The following is an 18,452-nucleotide window of genomic DNA, read 5'->3' as shown; positions in this document are numbered from 1 at the left end:
AGCTTCGACCTCCCTAGCCACTACAACGTTTCAACTTCCGAACTCACCCAGACTTTATACCAATAGCCTTATGCACATATTTGTACTAACCTTGGAACTTCCTCAGGCTTCATTCCAGCAACTCTCAAGTGTGCTGCCCTCAAATCTGTGGTCTTATACGACAGAAGAACACCGCCCATCGCCTGCACTAGATTCTTCAAGGATGATTTTTGCCAGAGATGAAGGGGTAAACCCAGCAGCTTCAGTTTAAAGCTTCCATCTACAACAACAACCTCATTTGAAAGAGGACACCCATTTTCAATTCTTACAGGACTGCTTTCATATCGTTGAAAAAATTGATTAAGAAGGATAAACCGGTAGCCATGCTTGTTGAAGGTGGAAAATCTGGAAAGAAGAAAATGAAGGGTAAGAAAAAACCTCAAAGAAAGGGAGGCAAACTGAAGAAGCAAAAGAGAGGCAAGTCATCTGATGAATGTCATTTTTGCAAGTAGATTGGGCACTGGAAGAGGAATTGTCCTCAGTATCTGGAATCCCATAAGAACAAAGAAGGTAATTTCAAATTTTTTGTCATAGAGACCAATATATTGGTTACTTTTGCATCTTGGTGTATTGACTCCGGGGCTTCCACTCATGCATGTAATACATTGAAGGGGTTCAAGGAAAGTAAAAGGTTGATTGATGATGAGGTTATGCTTTACTTGGGGATGACTACAACTATTGTAGTTACTGCTATTGGAATAGTAGATTTAATTTTTAGGGAAGGAATTGTGACATTAAAAGATTGTCTTTATGTAACTTTACCTAGAAAAAAATTGATTTCAGTTTCTAAGTTATGTAAGGATGGTTATTCAGTTTTATTCAATAATAAGATTACAATGCCAATCATGATTATAAGGGAAGGACTAGACATAGATGATGGTCCTGTAGAAATTGATGGAACATTTGTTGATGAAACATTGTGATCATGGGTAGGGGATGATGGCATTCCTACGGAAAAAGAAACCTTGTGATTTGTTAAATTGTTAAATAACACATATTACACTAAACATTGGTTTGCTCTCCCAATGGTCAAATCACCTATTAAACATATAAACAATTAGGACTCACCATTAAGTTAGTAAGAACTTGTGATGAATTTTGGTTACAAAATCAAATAAAAATGGCAAATTATAAATGGAAATAATAGAATTATTTTTACAAATAGTGAAATGAATATACTTTCACTTAAAAATGATTTTTTTAATTCCCTAGCACTTAATGAAAACGAAATTAAGGCTTCTCGTTTATTCAGATCTTTGGCAATTGGCATCTATATTTTACAAATTTAGACAAATAATTAAAAGGAAGGACAAATGAATCTAACTTACCTAGAATAATTTACCTTCTTATTCTAATAAAAAAAATTACCCCAAACAAATAATAAAAATCTTTAGTAGATTTTTAATTTGATTAATGCATAAATAAAACAAGCCCTAATGGGATTGAATTCAAACAAAGTGCTCTGATTAGGCCTTCATCCTTTTTATAAAATTTTAAAGTGGTCTCCCCTCCACCTAGAGTAAAGTTTTGGGTTATATAAACCCATCCTTCTTATGCTTGGGTTTTAAAAAAATATGGCAGTTGATGATGCACACTAGTACCTACTAAACCATAACCAAAATTATCAATGGATTTTTTTTTTTGTAGAAATTAAACTTCACTTTCAATGGAAGAAATGTAAATTTTAAGATTTTGAAAAAAGTCTCCAATTATCAAGGCTTGCAATTCTGAAGTGTTTTGTATAAGTTTATATTTGATACGAAATTAACTATCTCGTTTAGTCAGATTGAAAAGAACTTTGTAAATTTTCAATTATTTCCTTATTGTTTTAATTAAGTTTAGCTTGGTACAAACAATGCCTTGATTTGTTGTTTCATGATATTTATTTATGCTAACATTAAAACTTGAGAGAGCCTTAGCTCTTTCATTTGTAATTGCTTCACTAAACTTGTTAGATTGAGATTATAATAAAATGACCATGGAGAAATTAACATCACAAAATTGAAAGTAATTGCCATGAAAATCAAAACTAGTTGGCTGAAATTGCATAATGCCATCCTAACCTTGGGGTTGGGGTGGTGACATTACTTCTAAATACCAAACTTGGTTCTCTTACTTGTGAAAGAAAAAGAAACAAAGAAATTGCTTTGTTCAAATGTAAGTTCTTCTTTTACTAGGTTCACTCAATCCAAATTCTTTCGTATATTTCCACTCAATCCAAAAGTCCAAACTTCACAACCTGCCCTATTCAATTTCTATGTCAGGTCTTCTTCATTAATTCTTTTCTTTATTTATTTTTTGGTAATGAGTAATCGATGTGAGCAAACCCAAAACAGTCCTTCAAGTCCCAACAATAAAAGGAATTGTAAACCCAAGTCAAGAACAGAACGAGAAGAAGAAGCAGCAGCAGTAGCAGCAACAGCAGACGAAGAAGAAGAAGAAGAAGAAGAAGAAGAAGAAGAAGCAAACCTAGATATCTGTCCCTCTTTAACTATTTGAACAAGTTTTGTCCGTCTACAATGATTTTAAGCTTGAATCTGTTGAGTCTTGAATAGAGCAGCCTGACTGAGTGTCATTGTTATCTTTGTCTCGTCTTTGGCTTTTACCGAATGAAGCACTGTGAGTTCGGATTTGGACTCTGTAACTATGGCTCTATGAGATTCTAAGAGTTGAGAAGCCTAAGATTGAGTGGATTGATCGAATAAGGGTATTTTCAATTTCCATCTCTTGGTAACCAAAACAAAACCATCATATATTGATATGAAGGGGTTTGGAACATAGCAATGAAAAGAAAATGTGCTAGCACAGGAAATTGAAGTAAAAGTGCTTTGGGTCAAAAGAAGTGTCAACTCTTTTGCTGATGGCTTAGCTAAACAAGGGTGAATAGGGGTTCATTGTTATGGGCTCAATCGTATTGAATGATACTGGCTTGTTTTATGTTTATTTTCAATGGGAGAGCTAAGAGCTTATCTCTCCCATTGTACTTAACTCTAAGGGCTTGTTCATTTTTTGGATTTTGAGAGGAGGAAAAGTAGGTCCATGGATTTTGGTTCCCACTAACCAAGATACCCATATTCTTTTTTTTTTAAGATTTATGTGGATCCATGGAAAATTTATTTTTGTTGGGTATCACTTACTCGTCTCCCACATGGGTAAGTAACTTTCCCACCTAAGGGGAAAGTTGCCAACACTTGGATGGGACAAAATTGTCCCTTTTAATAATGGCTTTTTATGGCTAAAACATCATTGCCTTATTTAACTTAGAAATAAAAGAACATGGGTAAATGCCCTTACCTAGACAAGTATTTCCCAAGAAACACTTACCCGAGTAAGTAATTTCTCGAAAAGTGAATGGAGCCTTATTTTAATGAAATTTACCTGTTGTGTTTCTACTTTCACTTGCTAATCTTTATGCAGAAACTATCTTTTTTGTTTGTATTTTCACTTGCTTTCTTTCTTTAATCCTTCAAAAAGGTAAAATATCTCCATCACCTAATCAGATAAAACCCTTTTTAAATTGATACAAAGGAAAAATAGAACCTAGCCAGTGCTTTTATCTCATTGGAATAACTCACAACAAACAGTTGCATAGGAGAAGATGTTCATCACCTACGATATTCTCACGCCAATTTGGAAAACTCTAGAACAAGAAAGGGTGCCATTGATGAACTTGATTGGTTCATCAAAAGACACTGATTCTGCACTCTTTTTCCTGAATTTCTTCCTTGCACTCTTGCAGGACTCACAGGCCAAGAGAGTCCCACCAGATTCAGGGCAGAAAATGATAGAGAGGATAGCGGTGGTGAGCAAAATCAATAGGAAAAAAAGTAAGGTTTAAAATATGGATACACCTGGATACAGTAAAAGGGGTGTATTGGTACTTTCAACTATATGTATTTCAAAATTAAAGGGTGCTGCATTTAACATTTATTAATGCTTAAAACAAACCTTTAAAAAACCCCTAAAAACAGCATATTGGTATCCTTCCAATATGATATATCGATACAGGTCGATACATTGATCCTTGGAAAAAAGTGGCCTGTTTGGTTTTATGATATAGAGACGAAAGAATGTGTAGTAGAATAAGTAACTGAAAAGAGAAATGATTTGGAAATGTTTCCTTTCTTTGACTTTTGAGACAGTGGGATTGTCTAAGTCTTCTCCTTGTTTAGTGGTGAGAAGATTTTATATTCTCAGCACACTTGTCAAATTAGTGGGGGTAATATGGTTGATTTACTCTTCATAGCTCAGATAGTAAGGTGATACATCCCCATAGTTCGGGGGGACTTTTGGAATTTAATATCGGCTTGATAGGGTAGTGGGATGTTGTTTGAAAGGGTAAAATATAAAAACCTCCACCGGGTTTTCTGACAATCATTAAACCTCCCTATGTTTTGACTATGACATTTACCTCGCTTGTGGTTTTGAACAAGGTTTAAAATTTCAATATCATGCGCCCGAGGCGTATTGTATCGTATTTTTTGAAAAATAGATACAGGATATATATATATATATATATATATATATGAAAATCAGACGTTTCATCTTTTTTCTTTAATGCATATTAGACCCATATCGAGGCGTATCGGGTGCGTATTGGAGTGTATCGGGGCATATTGACGAAAAAGATATGGCCAAAAATTGAAAAATAATAAAAGGGAAAAACAAACTTCTTTTCCTTGAAATAAGCATTCTTTCACCCCCAAATGACTCTAAAACTCCAAACCTCATTCCTAGAGTGTTAGATTTGTAAAAAAATTGCAAGAAATAAGTGTGAATCATTAATTTATTTTTATTTTTTTTTAATTTGAAAAAAAGGCAAAATAAGTAGTTTTTTTCAAATTTTTATAATATCTTGTGATTTCTTTTTTTCTTGAATGTTTCAATTTATGTTGGTCTACATTTTTTACATTCAAAATCACAATTTTTTGTATTATTAATATATTTATGGAAATTTCATGAAGATATTTGGGGAAATATAAATTAATAAAAATTTAAAAATGTAATTTTTCTGTTCCTATAAAGACTAAATATGTTTTAGATCTATGGATTTATCTATCATATCCATAGAGCAATTGAAATTTCTTCTTTAGTGTTTTTTTATTTTTTATATTTTTAGAATTAAAAAATAAATAATAATTAATTCTATTTTATCATTTGATGACAACGATTGAATATATTATAATTCTATGGATGATCTATCATATCCATAGACCAATTGAGAATTTTTCTTCAATAATTATTATTTATTTTTATAATTAACAATTAATTAATTAATTAATTATATTTTATCATTTGATCACATTGATTGAGTATATTATAATTCTATGGATGATCTATCATATCCACAAAGTAATTGAAATTTCTTCTTTAATAACTATTTTTTGAATATATTATATAATGTTTATTTATTTATTATAATATTTGAAAATAAATAATAAATAATTATTAATTATACTTTCACTTAGAAGTTGTGCCAATGCATGTTTTATGGTTGGATAGGAGTGTTGGGTTTTTCCCATCCCATAAAACATTAAAACTTAAGAGTTATAGTTTATAAATTATAGTTAAGCACAAGATTTTTAATGAAATTACAATTAACTACAATATATTTCTTCATAAAACCATTAAAATATATTAATTTAATGTATATACACCTCATTGAGATCTTATATTTAGTGTTATTGATGTATTTTTATGATTTATTAAAATATTTATAGTGTTTTCAAGCATATCTATGTGTATCTTAGTTTTTTTTTTCGATACATATGCGTATCCAAGGCGTATCCTGATACGTTTATTAAAATTGCCTTTTCGATACACTTGACGTTTCCGGTACTTTGAACCTTGGTTTTGAGAAAGTGTTCTCCAGAGTCCAGACAGTAAATGTTAGTAATTTTTAAAATGCCAAATTTACCCTTTTTGTGGCTATCCATTTATGGAGCACCTCGGGAGTGCCTACAAATTGTCATCTTCTCAATTGCCATTAGCGACTCAACCTTGTTCTTTGCAAACATTCCTTGCTACATACGTTTGCATCCAAGACCGAAAGCAATATTTGGTACCGTTTGGTGTTGCTTTGCTTATTGGTGTTAACTAATCTAATATCGACAACTTGGAGAGTGGGTTTCAAGTCTACTCTTTGCATTTCCCCATTAGAAGGCATAGACTATAGTTAGGGCACCTTCTTAATAACAACCCTCTCACTAAGGGTCCATTTGGTCTATCAGAATCGGAATCGAAGTCCTTCAGAATCGGAATTGGAATGGCTTATTCATGTAGTTTATTTAGTTCAGATAGGAATGAGAATGGAAATTAGAACCAGCAGGAATGGGATTTCATTTCCAAGGGAGGGACAGGGAATGGTCATTCCCTCAAATGGGAATGGGATTTTGATTCCACCCAACCAAACAGTTGGAATTGAATAGCCCATTCTAATTTCAATTCCAAACCCCTATTCCCATGAACCAAACGGGGCCTAAGGCTCAGTGTGGAAGGATTCAAGTACAAATACAAACCTGTGTTTGGTTGCAATGCAAATAAATTTGCACTGATGCAAAACCATAGCAGTGCAAATGATTTGAGTGTAAATTCTGACCTATTTTTGTTTCAAAATTTAGCTTATTTTGTTTGATTGGATATAAATGCAGTAAATTAAGACATGAATCAGAATAAAGTAAAATCCACAACAAAATTAAATAAGAATTTGCAGTTTTTACAATTGCACTTCCATGCATTTGTACTAGTGTAAATAAATTTCCACTACAACCAAACATAACCATATGTACAATACAAATACATACAAAATAATACAAAATGTAAGGTTTTGCACTCTACAAATTTGTATTTGTACTCTTTCCAAATTGAGCCTAAGTTAAAGAAAAAAGGATTCTAGCTAATAAGGGTATCTTTTTGGCCCTAATAACAACAAAAATAACATTTTTTATATAATAACTAGGGCCAAACATCTTTTTTGAAAAAATATCAAATAAGAGCAGCTTTATACGAAAGAGGAGCATTGTATAAGATACAATTCATATCTCCTTTTTTAGGACAAAATTTCCCCTTTATTAATTGCAACAAAATCTGCCCATTTCGGCTCTCTTCTCTCTCGCTTGCAATCGTTTTCTTCTCTTTCTCTCAACTCTCTTCTCTCATTCTCTCTAATCACTCAAGTCTCCCTGCATCTCTCGTTCTCTACATGTTCGAGTGAAGGAGTCTATCTTCACCTTTGCATCTTTTGGTTCTCTGCTCACTCGTTCGAGTGAAGGAGTCTCTCTTCACCTTTATCTCTCTCGTTACGCTTGCCTCTTTCTCTCGCTTGATCTGTGGTGATTTTTAACTTACAGTGTTTTATCGGCATTCTTTCGAGCTTGTATTCTCTGGTAAAATATCTTTGTTTTTCTCATAGTTAGGACTTATCATATGATTTATTAGCCTTATCTGTGAGAAAAATAGAGATATCTTACTAGAGAATACAAGCTCTAAAGAATGCCAATAAAACACTGTAAATTAAAAATCACAACAGATCAAGTGAGAGACAAAGGTGACCAAAATGAGAGAGACAAAGGTGAAGAGAGACTCCATTCGAACATGCGAGCAGAGAACCGAAAGATGCAGAGGTGAAGATAGACTCCTCCACTCGAACGGGTAGAGAACGAGAGATGCTTGGAGACTTGAGCGATTAGAGAGGAGAGAAGAGAGTCGAGAGAGAGAAGAAAATGATCGCAAGTGAGAGAGAAGAGAGCCGAAATGAGCAGATTTTGTTGCAATTAATAAAGTGACAATTTTGTCCTAAAAAAAGAGATACGAATTGTATCTTATTCGATGCTCCTCTTTTGTATAAAGCTTCTCTTCTTTAATATATATATTTTTTTAGAAGATGCCTGACCTTGTTTATTATATAAAGAATGTTATTTTTGTGGTTATTAGGGCAAAAAAGCTGCCCTTATTGGATAGAAACCCAAAAAAAAAAAAAGAAAAAGAATCATATTAGTAGATCAGGGTAGGTGCCAGAACTTCTAACAATCGATATCTGTCATCCCTGCAACTAGAAGAACTTCAAGATGAGGAACATAGAGACAGTCGAGTTTACGAAGAAAGATATTTTCAGCCCTTTTCTAATTCCTTGTTCTAGCTTTCTTCTGCCAACATTTCAGTTTCTGAAACTTGAAACAAAGGGGAGGTTTTTATTACTCAATATCATAGGGGAGATTTATATTACATTCAAAATACAGGAAAGCTTTATATGATTGTAAGAAAACTCAGGAGGTTTTTATATTTTACCCTATCTGAAAACTAAACATAACCCTCACCCTTTTCATTCAACCCCTTTACTAAAAAATAAGCTGATGTTACATTGAAAGAACCATTTGATGTGAACATCTATATCACCCTATCTTCTCATCTGGAAGAGTCAATATTGATCTTGAGGATGGCCTCAGCCACAATGGGACTGAATGAATAATGAATGAGATCAACTTTCTATCTTCTGTCATTAATCAGCCCATTTACCTTCACCGGAAAAGGAGATCCTGGCATAAGACCCATCATTCCATATCCTTGAAGAGATGGCAGCCAAGGATGGTCCCAAATACTAATTTGGTTACCAGAGCTGACTTTCCAAATAGCACCCTTAAGCAATAAATCCCTACCAGACAACAGACTCTGCCATCCCAAAGGTTCAATTCTTTTGATACCCATATCAAAGAAGCTTTTATTGTGGAAATATTTTCTTTGAAGAGGTTTGGACTCCTAAAACCTAAACCCCCATCAAGCTTATTTTTTCTGATTATATCCCAATTAAGCCAATTTGCTTTTTGCATGGTTTTCAAAACCAGACTGGACCAGATGGTCGGATTGGGAAAACCTGGAACCGGTTCCGTTTTACCTCAGAACCGTTATTTCACCAAAAACCGTTGATTTGGTCAATAAACCACTGACCCAAGCTGTTGAATCGTTCAAACTGTCCAACGGTTTTGGCCTTTTTTTAATTTTTTATTGTTTGTTGGAATGGGCCATCTGTTCGGTTCGAATGGTCAGACCTTTCGACCTAGGAACCGGACCCCTGACCGTTTTGTTGTCCAGTTCGGTTTTAAAAACCTTGGCCTTTTCTTTTGAGATGTCTTCCCCCACCAAAATCTCCTCTGCAACTTAACTAGATCATTTTGCATGTAACTTTTGGAATTAAGAAAATTTGCATAACTTTGGAAGGAATTGCAGGACATAGCAGAATCAAGACCTCGCATGCTTCTGAGAGAAGGATTTCTTGCCAAGAGCTAGTTCTCTTAGCTATGCTCTCTTTGAGATGATCAAAAACATTCTGTTTTGTTCTCTCTAATATAGAGGGAAAACCTAGATACTTTACAGGATTACTAACTTTTGTAATCTTGAAACTCTTGGATAAAATCTTTTCGACCTTCTTATGAACATTATTATGGCTAAAGAAAACCTTAGAATTTTGATCATTTACTTATTGGCCCAATGTTTCTTCATAAACACTGATAGTGTGAAGGATAACCTTTCCATCTGCTAAATTTACTTCTGAGAAAATTTGACTTTCATCTACAAAGAAAAGATGAGAGGTATTGTTGGACTGTGCCTACTAACTTCGATTCTAGGTAAGTTAGACAAGATACCTATATCAACAAGATCTATCAACATAAAAGACAGAGACTTAGAGCATAAAAGAGAGAGAGGTCTCCTTTGGGTTTGGTTTGACATATATTTGTCTTAACATAAAAATGGGTAGGATTGGATTCTTGGTCCATTCCTTAAAATGGCCCTAGAAAATTGGAATGCTTCCTGATTATTTCATCAAGAAACAGTGCTTCCCACTTGAGTGCACTGATAGTATGCTACCACCTCATCAACATTAAGTTTATTCATCAGTACATGGTGGCTAGGGGTGTAAACATAGTGGATTATGATCCGATCCAAATTAGAATACCCTCTCTTAGATTTTTCATATCGGATCAGATCACAAAATAGGATTGAATTCAAATCACCCCCTATCTGATCCAAAAAATCTGATATGTATAAATCAGCCCAACTTCAGCTTCAGAAATTAAGGAACTCACACCCTCCCTCAAAAACATATTGAATTAAGAAACCTGCAAAATTGCAATACAAAATGGAGTTTCCATCTGGAAACTAGTTATTTCAGTAAAGATGCCTTGACAGATTTTGTTCACAAAGCAGAATATTTTTATTTTTTTATACAAATGGCAAAAAAGCACTAACAAAGAAGAGGAAAGTATAGCCCCAAAGATCTTCTATTCTAAGCCCCTCAACCAGAAGGGAGAGATAAACAGAAGCCTGGATGATGCCTAATGTTAGATGGCTTATTCTCAAGTTTTTTCCCTTCTATGCTTGAACTGGTGAATCTGAATGAAATTACAGCAGTACAAGGCTTTTAAACAAAAAGACTACTCTCTCTCAGAAGAAGAGTCCTTAAAATGTCTTCACATATCCTAGTATCCAAATAGATCATATGCCCACCATCAGGAAACTCATGATACTGAACCCAAGGCAACCTTTCTGTGACGTAGTGTTGTAGGAGAACTGGGATGATCCTATCTTCATAGCCTTGCCAAATGTGAACAGAGCCCTCATTATGAGGGAATGGATTATTTAGCTCCATGGGGTCGAATTCCCAGGTGCCAAATCCCACCATTAAGTCTCGATGAAGAGATTCAAAGACACCTTGCTGTTTTGCTTTATCCTGAAGTTTGTAAACAGAAATTTTGTTGATATCAGGTACTAAACATGACCCAAAGAAGGAAAGTTTAAAGAATGACTAGCTACCTGTATATTGCCCATAGTTCCTGATATCTTCTTCAGGAGTTCTAAGTCTTTGCTTGTGAAAATTGCGGGTGTCCACTCGGTGACAGAGGATGAAGGGAACCACTTCTGAGTCATCCACCAGTACAATAGTCTAGGGGTATAATGTGCTATTCTAAGTGTCCATTGATCCTGCACAAGCTGCTTCCTGTATTCCTCCCTTGAAAGATTTGAAGGAAAAGAAGGCCACCAGTAATTGATGGCAGGAACTAAAAGGGATGCACCTGCTAGCCTGCAAATATGAATTTAAAGCATACTCAAAAAGAAAGATTAGACAAGAAAAATCAGATTGACAGAAATCACATAGTTAGTACATGCCTATGTGGTATATATTTAAGGCAACTCCAGATGGGGTAACCCCCCATAGAGATTCCTATCACATAGAACTTTGGTCCAATCTCCAACTGATCAGCCAGCTGTTGAATGTCAAATGCTTCAGTCTTGACTGTGCGCCTTGGGTTAGGATCACTTTCTCCATAACCAGCTCTGTCAAATGACACAAAATATATTCCCAAATCGTCTATGAGTTTCTGTGAACCAGAAGAGTGTCAAGTCAACTACAATCCTTAACAATATTTCATGGGGTCATACAATTAAATGCATACAAAGGAGAGAAAAAAAGGGGTCTTCTAACTGCATGCATTACTGCTTAGAGGGCTTCCAATTACCAAAATGTATCTGTTCATCCCTTTTTTCTTCTTTTCTGCTAAGTTCTCTCAATCCCAATTTAGGAATTGCTTATATGAACAAATTACTCTTACTATTTGTGTCTGGCTCCAATATTAGGAAATTCAGAAAAACTTCAGATCCATATACATACAGAGGTTGGAAATTTCTGGATTTTTGAGTTACCTGAGGGAATGGTGGGTTGAAATCTTTGCAGACACCAAAGCCATGAACAATGATGATCTTGTACTTGCCATCTTGCTTAGGAACTCCTGTCTCTCTGTAGGCTAGATGTCTTCCATCGCTGAGTCTGATTCTAGGTGAAGTAACAGGAGGTCCTCCTGGGGTTCCGCAGATTTTTGGAGGGGGAGGCACTGTGGCCTGATAAAGCCATGCCGAAAGACATGCCAGCAACACCACTACTATCCTCTTGAACATACCTGCAACAAACAGACTTTGGTGTTACATTAGTGCAGTGTGGATAAAAATAGTTGAAGCATAATGAACCATGAGGACAGGCCTGAAGAATCGTCTGATGAGGTTTCCTTCTTTGGGGACTCTCAAGGCCAGAGAAAGGAAGCAATGGTCCTGTCTCCCTTGCTTCAGTTCCCTCTCTTATTGTGTTTGTTTCTGGTATTGACTCTTGGATTCTCTTGACTATTAGATGGAAATCGTGCCATCTACTTCTATAAAATTCATCCGTTGTTCTGAAGTATATAATCCACTATGGTATTATTTTTTGTTGAGCTTTCCCATGATATCAACGTTTTTTTATTTAATTTCAGATTATTATACTCTCAAAGCTCCATTCATGGATACAATTTTAAATTTCAACTTACTTTACATGCCATTTGCGATTTCTTGTTTGCAAGTTTGTTCTAAAGGTGCAGGAGTTCGGATCTGCTCCTCAAATAGCCTGCCTCACTAGGAATGGCAACGGGTAAGGTATTCGTGCAAATTGCCCAAATCATTTCTGAATTCGTTTATATGTACTCTTAACCTCAAACCCGTTCCAAATTCGTCTAATCTTTTCACTTAATTTCCCAAACCCATTAAACTCGTCTCGACCCATCCCATGCTAAGCCATCTCGCCTTTTGTGGTATTTAACGAAATAAACTAATTTTTATTAACTTTTGTGTTCATCCAAACAAACAATACATATTTATGATTAATAATTCCAACTAAAAATTAAAAGAAAGAATATTTAAAATTAGCATTTTATAAATAAATAGAATAAATAATCTATCAAATACGAATTTACATCAAAAGAAAATTTTTATCCCAAGAATTTATACAAATAAAACATTAATAATATAATAATTATCTTAGTACTTAAAATTTATAAATTTGTGAATTATATATATCTTACAATTTTTATATATTTTTATAATTATTAGTTAATATTTTAATTTATATTAAATAACATTATATTTATCATTTAAAAAATAAAAATTTGTTTACAAAATATTCAAGAATATAATATTAAATGTCTATCAAATCTACTAATTTACATTTATATGAAAAATGATTTTTAGTTTAAAAAATTTATAGAAGTTCAAATTTTAATAATGAAATAATAATTTTAGTAGTTAAAAATTATGAATTTGCATATGATGCATATCTTGAAAGTTTAACAGATTTGATGTAGTTTGAATAAAATATATATATATATATATATATTTATTTATAAATTGTTAAATGATAATTTAATTTATATTTGAGAATTTACTATTTGGTAAAACTTTTTGTTAATGTTAAATGGTAAAAATAATAAAATAAAAAATAATTGATATAATAATTAGGATAAATATAATAGTTTCATATGTTTTATGTCTTGGGCTCTTAATTAATGTATTGTTTGATATCCGTATTTGTATCCAAGTTGTTCCATATGATACTTGATACCAATGGGCATTTGGGAAGAAAGGAACAATAGAACTTCTAAAAATAAAGCTAGAAATGTTGAAGATCTAACTTTCTACATTACACATCTTTATAACCTTTGGGTAATCAACTTTGAAGTGTTCAAAGGTCTCTCCCTAAATGATCTCGAGAGAAACCTTCCAAAAATTCTACACTCCTCTCCAAGTTCTTAGTGGATTATGAGACATGCTCTTAGAGAAGAAGGAGAAATGACTCTAAAATTTGATGGTAGTGCCCAAGGATCCATAGGTCAAGTAGGAAGTGCAGGTGTAATCCGAGGGGAAGGGGGAATATTTGCTAGGCTTACAGTGGTCCGATTGGGAGGGCTGATGCCACAAAGGTAGAGGTATTGGCTGCACTCACAGGGATCCACCTTGCCAAACGGCTAGGTTTATCCTCCTTAACCATTAAAGGGGATTCTACAAATACTATAGCTTGGTTACAGGAGAAGGGAGGGCCCTAGAGACTAGCCCACTTCTTAGCTGAAGCCAGGGATATCTTAGGCTCTATGAATGTGAAGTTGGTCTGGATTCTTAGGGAGCAAAATTCTGTTGCTGATATCCTAGCAAAATCAGGGGTCTCTAGAGATTTCTTGTTTAGTGACAGTTGTTTGCCTTTGTAATCCTGCTAAGCCACTTGGCTTCAGTACATCTTCTCATGTACTTTTGTTTTTTTCTTCAATAAAAGTTACATTTGCTTCAAAAAACAATACTTGATACTAATACTTTAGTCCTTGGTTCAATTTTAAGTATATAAAAAAATGTTCTTCAAAGTTCATTATCATCTAACAACATTCAACAAGAATCAACATTACATAGAACTCTTCCATATAAAAAAGCAAAACAACATAGTATAAATCAAAAAATAAATAAAATTAAATGACAAAAGAGAATGGGTAAACAAATAAACATGGAGGTTGAAGGATTAATTGGAGCTTTACTTAAAAAAAATAGGGTATAGGGTATTGGATACCCTAAAGTCAAAGCTCAAACACATCCCAAACCTTGTAAGATTTTGATAAACATGTCCTATTAGGGTTGGGACAGGTCAAATACCAAAAAATTCCCATGAAATTGCCATCCCTGTGCTTCACACTGATCTCGCAGCACATTTTAACTGTGCATCTGGAACATCTTATTAATTATAAATTTTTATTCTTGCGGAAATATTCCCAATGCACAACTGAAACATGTTGTGAGGTCGGTGTGAGGTGAATTTTGTGAGAGCACATTCGAACTCACTTTACAAGTTGTAATGTAAAGTGGGCACGACATGATATGGCTCATGATGGGTTTGAATTTTGAGGCTTGCGGGCTGGCATGGCACAACCCATATTATATATATAATTTTATTATACTATTTTATTCCAATTGTAATGTAATTTTTTTTAATTTTATTTTATTATTTCATATATAAATGATTGCATACACCAAGATTCATATAGAATTAAAGTTTAAGATTTTTTCAATTTATTGTTTATTTTGCTAATTTATTTTAAAATTTTTATTATTTTTTTAAATGCCTTTCATGGACCGGCCTGACATGGGCCCGCCTAGGCTCATGTCACAAGCCATGCCGGGCTTGACCTTTGAAGGGTTTCAGGCTAGGCAAGCACGGCCCACCCAGGCCTGCCTGCTAGCGTCGTACAACCCACTAAAGCATTGGTAGTCCATAAAATCGTGCTGTTCCAACATAACAAGACCCACTTTACACCTCTAGTTACATGTTAGTTATGGCATACACATTTAATACAGATAATCTATACTATATATAAAGCAAATAAATCCATGCTATCATACACATTTAATTAAATTCAAAAAATGTTATAAGTTACACGTTAGTTATGGCATACACATTTAATATAGATAATCTATACTATATATAAAGCAAATAAATCCATGCTATCATACACATTTAATTAAATTCAAAAAATGTTATAAGTTACATGTTAGTTATGGCATACACATTTAATATAGATAACCTATACTATATATAAAGCAAATAAGTCATGTCAGCATACACATTTAAATTCAAAAATGTTATATACAGCTAGACGATAGTTAGGCATACACATACAATATAGATAATTTATATTATATATAAAAACAAAAACAAAGGAATTAGTCCATGTCAGCATGCCCCTTTCAGCACCCTTTCTCTCCTTTTTTTTTTCGACAAGAGGCTAATAGAGAAAATTTTGGGTATTTCACAAATTTTAAAGTTCATATGATATACATATGACCAATTCCCATCCACTTTTTTGACAAAAGGATAATGGAGGTGCACATGGGAAAAGACAAATTGTTATTTAGTTATGGCAGATACATTCAATACATATAAGCCCCATTCCTTTGCTGGTAAATAAGGAGAGAAAAGTTAGTCAATGGGTATCTCTCATTGACCAATTTTACTTTATAATGTTCTTTTTTGCATTAAGTATTGGGTCTCATAGTAAGGAGAACGTAAAATTTATCCATACTGGGACAAATTTGTCTATTTTAACATTAATTTTTTATGAGTAAAAAAGTCATTCTATTAGTTACCTGAGAATCAAAAGAACATGGGTAAATAAATTTATCTGGGTAAGTATTACCCATGAAACATTTACCTGAGTAAGTTTACTTATTCAGGTAAGTGAGAAATTTGTATATGAATAGACCTAATCTATAATATATATAAAATAAATCAGTCCATGTTAACATGTTTTTCCTTTCATTAACCCACTTTTTTATTTCCTCAATTCTCTCTCCTTTTCCCTTTCCAACCAAGTCAATACCCTTTTTATTGATTCTCTTAACAAAAGGCTTATGGAGAAAATTTTGGATATTTAACAAATTTTAAAGGTCATATAATGTACATATGACCAATTCCTGTCCACTTTTTTGACAAAAGGATAATGGAGGTGGTTATGACGTTATGTAATATGCATGTTAAAGTTTAGACTCCTGTTCACCTTTTCTCCAACATATATACTTGACTTTTCAAACCATGTAGAGATTGTCAATATCTCTCATGATGTGAATATCTTTCATTTGAACAGTTGAATTGAGCGAGAAAGATTAGGTGGGTGAGACCAAATACTCTCAAGAGGTGGAAATATGACTATTGACGTTTTAAGGTAAATCTAATGGTCATGAATTTATCAAAGATCAAATTAAAAGATATTATTTAAATATTAATAGTCATTAACTATTAATCAACTATACATATATCTAAATAATTTAAATACATGATTGATTGTATAAATAGCTTTCTCAAACATACATTATCCTTCTTGTGATTCTCAAGAATCTATAAAATGGTATAAATCAAATCATTTTAATTTGACTTAAATACAGAATAATTTATTATTTCAACATGAAAAACGTTTTTTTAGAAAAATTTCAACTTTATTAATATCAGTTTCTCATGTAAAGCTCTCTTGTGCCTTGAGACCTGCAACCTTTTTTGAAATTGAGATAGATAGAAAGAGTGTGAGAAGGTAGTGGCAGTGATTAATACAAAAAAAGAAAAAAAAAAAAACCTTAACATTGACCAGCCAAGGGGTGGTTGTTTGAGAGTCAACCAACCAATCCAAATAATATTTTGGGAAAATTCCCCCTGTATTTTGGGCCTAGTGCCACTTTGGTCCTCAAACTTTAAAATGCGACAATTTAGTACTCGAACTTTTAAAACATGTCAATCCAGTACCTACCGTTAACCGGCTTATTAATCAACCGTTAAGTGGCATTTGAAAAGATACAAATGTCTTTCCAGTGTTATCTAATTTTCTTTATCAACCATCCAAATATTGATAAAAAATGAACAATCCCAAATCCTTGCCTCTTTTATTCGATAAAATTGGAGTCACCAGAATATCCATTGAAACATGACTTCAACTTTCTTAAATAGAAGAGGCAAGGATTTAGGGCTGTTCATTTTTTTGTCAATATTTGAATGATTGATAATGAAAACTAGCTGACACTCAAAGGGATTTTTTATTTTGAATAAAACCAAAGAGCACTACAACAAACGGGGGGTAGTGCACCCCTAGAAGTCAGCAAGACAAATAAAAAGAAGAGAAGGGGGAGGGTAGAAAAGCTAAAAGATAATGAATCCAAAGTAGCAATCTGAGCTTCACGATCCATCCAATCCGTATTCTGGTTCGCTTCTCTGTAGACATGGCAAAAAATAAGTCTTCTAGAAAAAGCATTCTTCATTCTGACGCAACACTCAATAGTATTTCTCAGCTTGCAAGGGGGCTTTATCTTCTGGTTGAGACACGATATCACCAACTTTGAGTTGCCTTCAATAGTGATCGGGAATTGATGGAATTTCAGGGCCATTTTAATGGCTTCCCAAGCAGCCCACACTTCCGCTTGATTAATTGTACAATATTCAATCTTGACAGTTTTGACACCCAAGACACGACCAAGATGGTTATAGGCAATACAAGCAACTGTACAAGGACCATCTAAGATAGGAGAAGCATCAAAATTGATTTTTATGTTGTTCTGAGATAGAGCAGACCACCAAATCTTGTGATAAGTATCTATGGCTGCTACTTTTTTCAATTTCGAAGTTTTCCATGAAAGCATGAAGCACTCAATCAAGAATTGTTGGGGATCGCAATGTTATTAAAAATTTTCTGATTTCTAATTTTCCAAATAGCCCACAAAATGAATGCGATTTTTTCTTTAACTTCCCTTTATTTTGGAAAGTCTGACCCACCCTACTTGATCACTATCTTTATGACCTTCTAACGGGTCACTAAGGATAGTTCAAATTTGACATGTGTAAGGACAAAATTTGAAAAATATGGTCTAACCCGTCAAGTAGAGTATGATCAAAACCTCTTTTCCTAAGCTGCATTTTTTAAGGGAATTTATTTTAGAAGAGAAGGAAGAGAAAAGTTTTGATTTTTGGTGGGCTCTTAATGTTCCAAATGATGTCAAGCCACTTTGTAGTGTTATTAGCCCCTAAATTAGATGAACATTTTAGC

At 33.6% G+C, this 18,452-nt stretch overlaps 1 protein-coding gene across 4 annotated transcripts; it reads right to left on the bottom strand.

Annotated features, from left to right (window-relative positions):
* Positions 1–10,222: 10,222 nt before the first annotated feature.
* Positions 10,223–12,567, bottom strand: LOC148871184 (uncharacterized). Of its 4 annotated transcripts, none has more exons than XM_088968074.1 (5): positions 12,387–12,567; positions 11,734–11,987; positions 11,200–11,411; positions 10,846–11,113; positions 10,223–10,762 (listed from the first exon to the last, which is right to left on the bottom strand). In XM_088968074.1, the coding sequence occupies exons 2-5, from the start codon at positions 11,983–11,985 to the stop codon at positions 10,454–10,456; spliced, it is 1,041 nt and encodes a 346-aa protein (XP_088824200.1). In that variant the 5' UTR covers positions 11,986–11,987; positions 12,387–12,567; the 3' UTR covers positions 10,223–10,453. The 4 variants fall into 4 exon arrangements, with proteins under 4 accessions (XP_088824200.1, XP_088824201.1, XP_088824198.1 ...); XM_088968075.1 differs by having other exon boundaries at positions 11,200–11,367; positions 12,068–12,502; XM_088968072.1 differs by lacking the exon at positions 12,387–12,567 and adding an exon at positions 12,068–12,341.
* Positions 12,568–18,452: the final 5,885 nt, after the last annotated feature.

Source organism: Nelumbo lutea, chromosome 2 (assembly GCF_056320005.1).
Source record: "Nelumbo lutea isolate HS-2025 chromosome 2, American lotus-T2T, whole genome shotgun sequence".
Classification (NCBI taxonomy): domain Eukaryota; kingdom Viridiplantae; phylum Streptophyta; class Magnoliopsida; order Proteales; family Nelumbonaceae; genus Nelumbo; species Nelumbo lutea.
The sequence above is the reverse complement of the archived record's forward strand: the minus strand, read 5'-3'. Positions and strand labels throughout refer to the sequence as shown.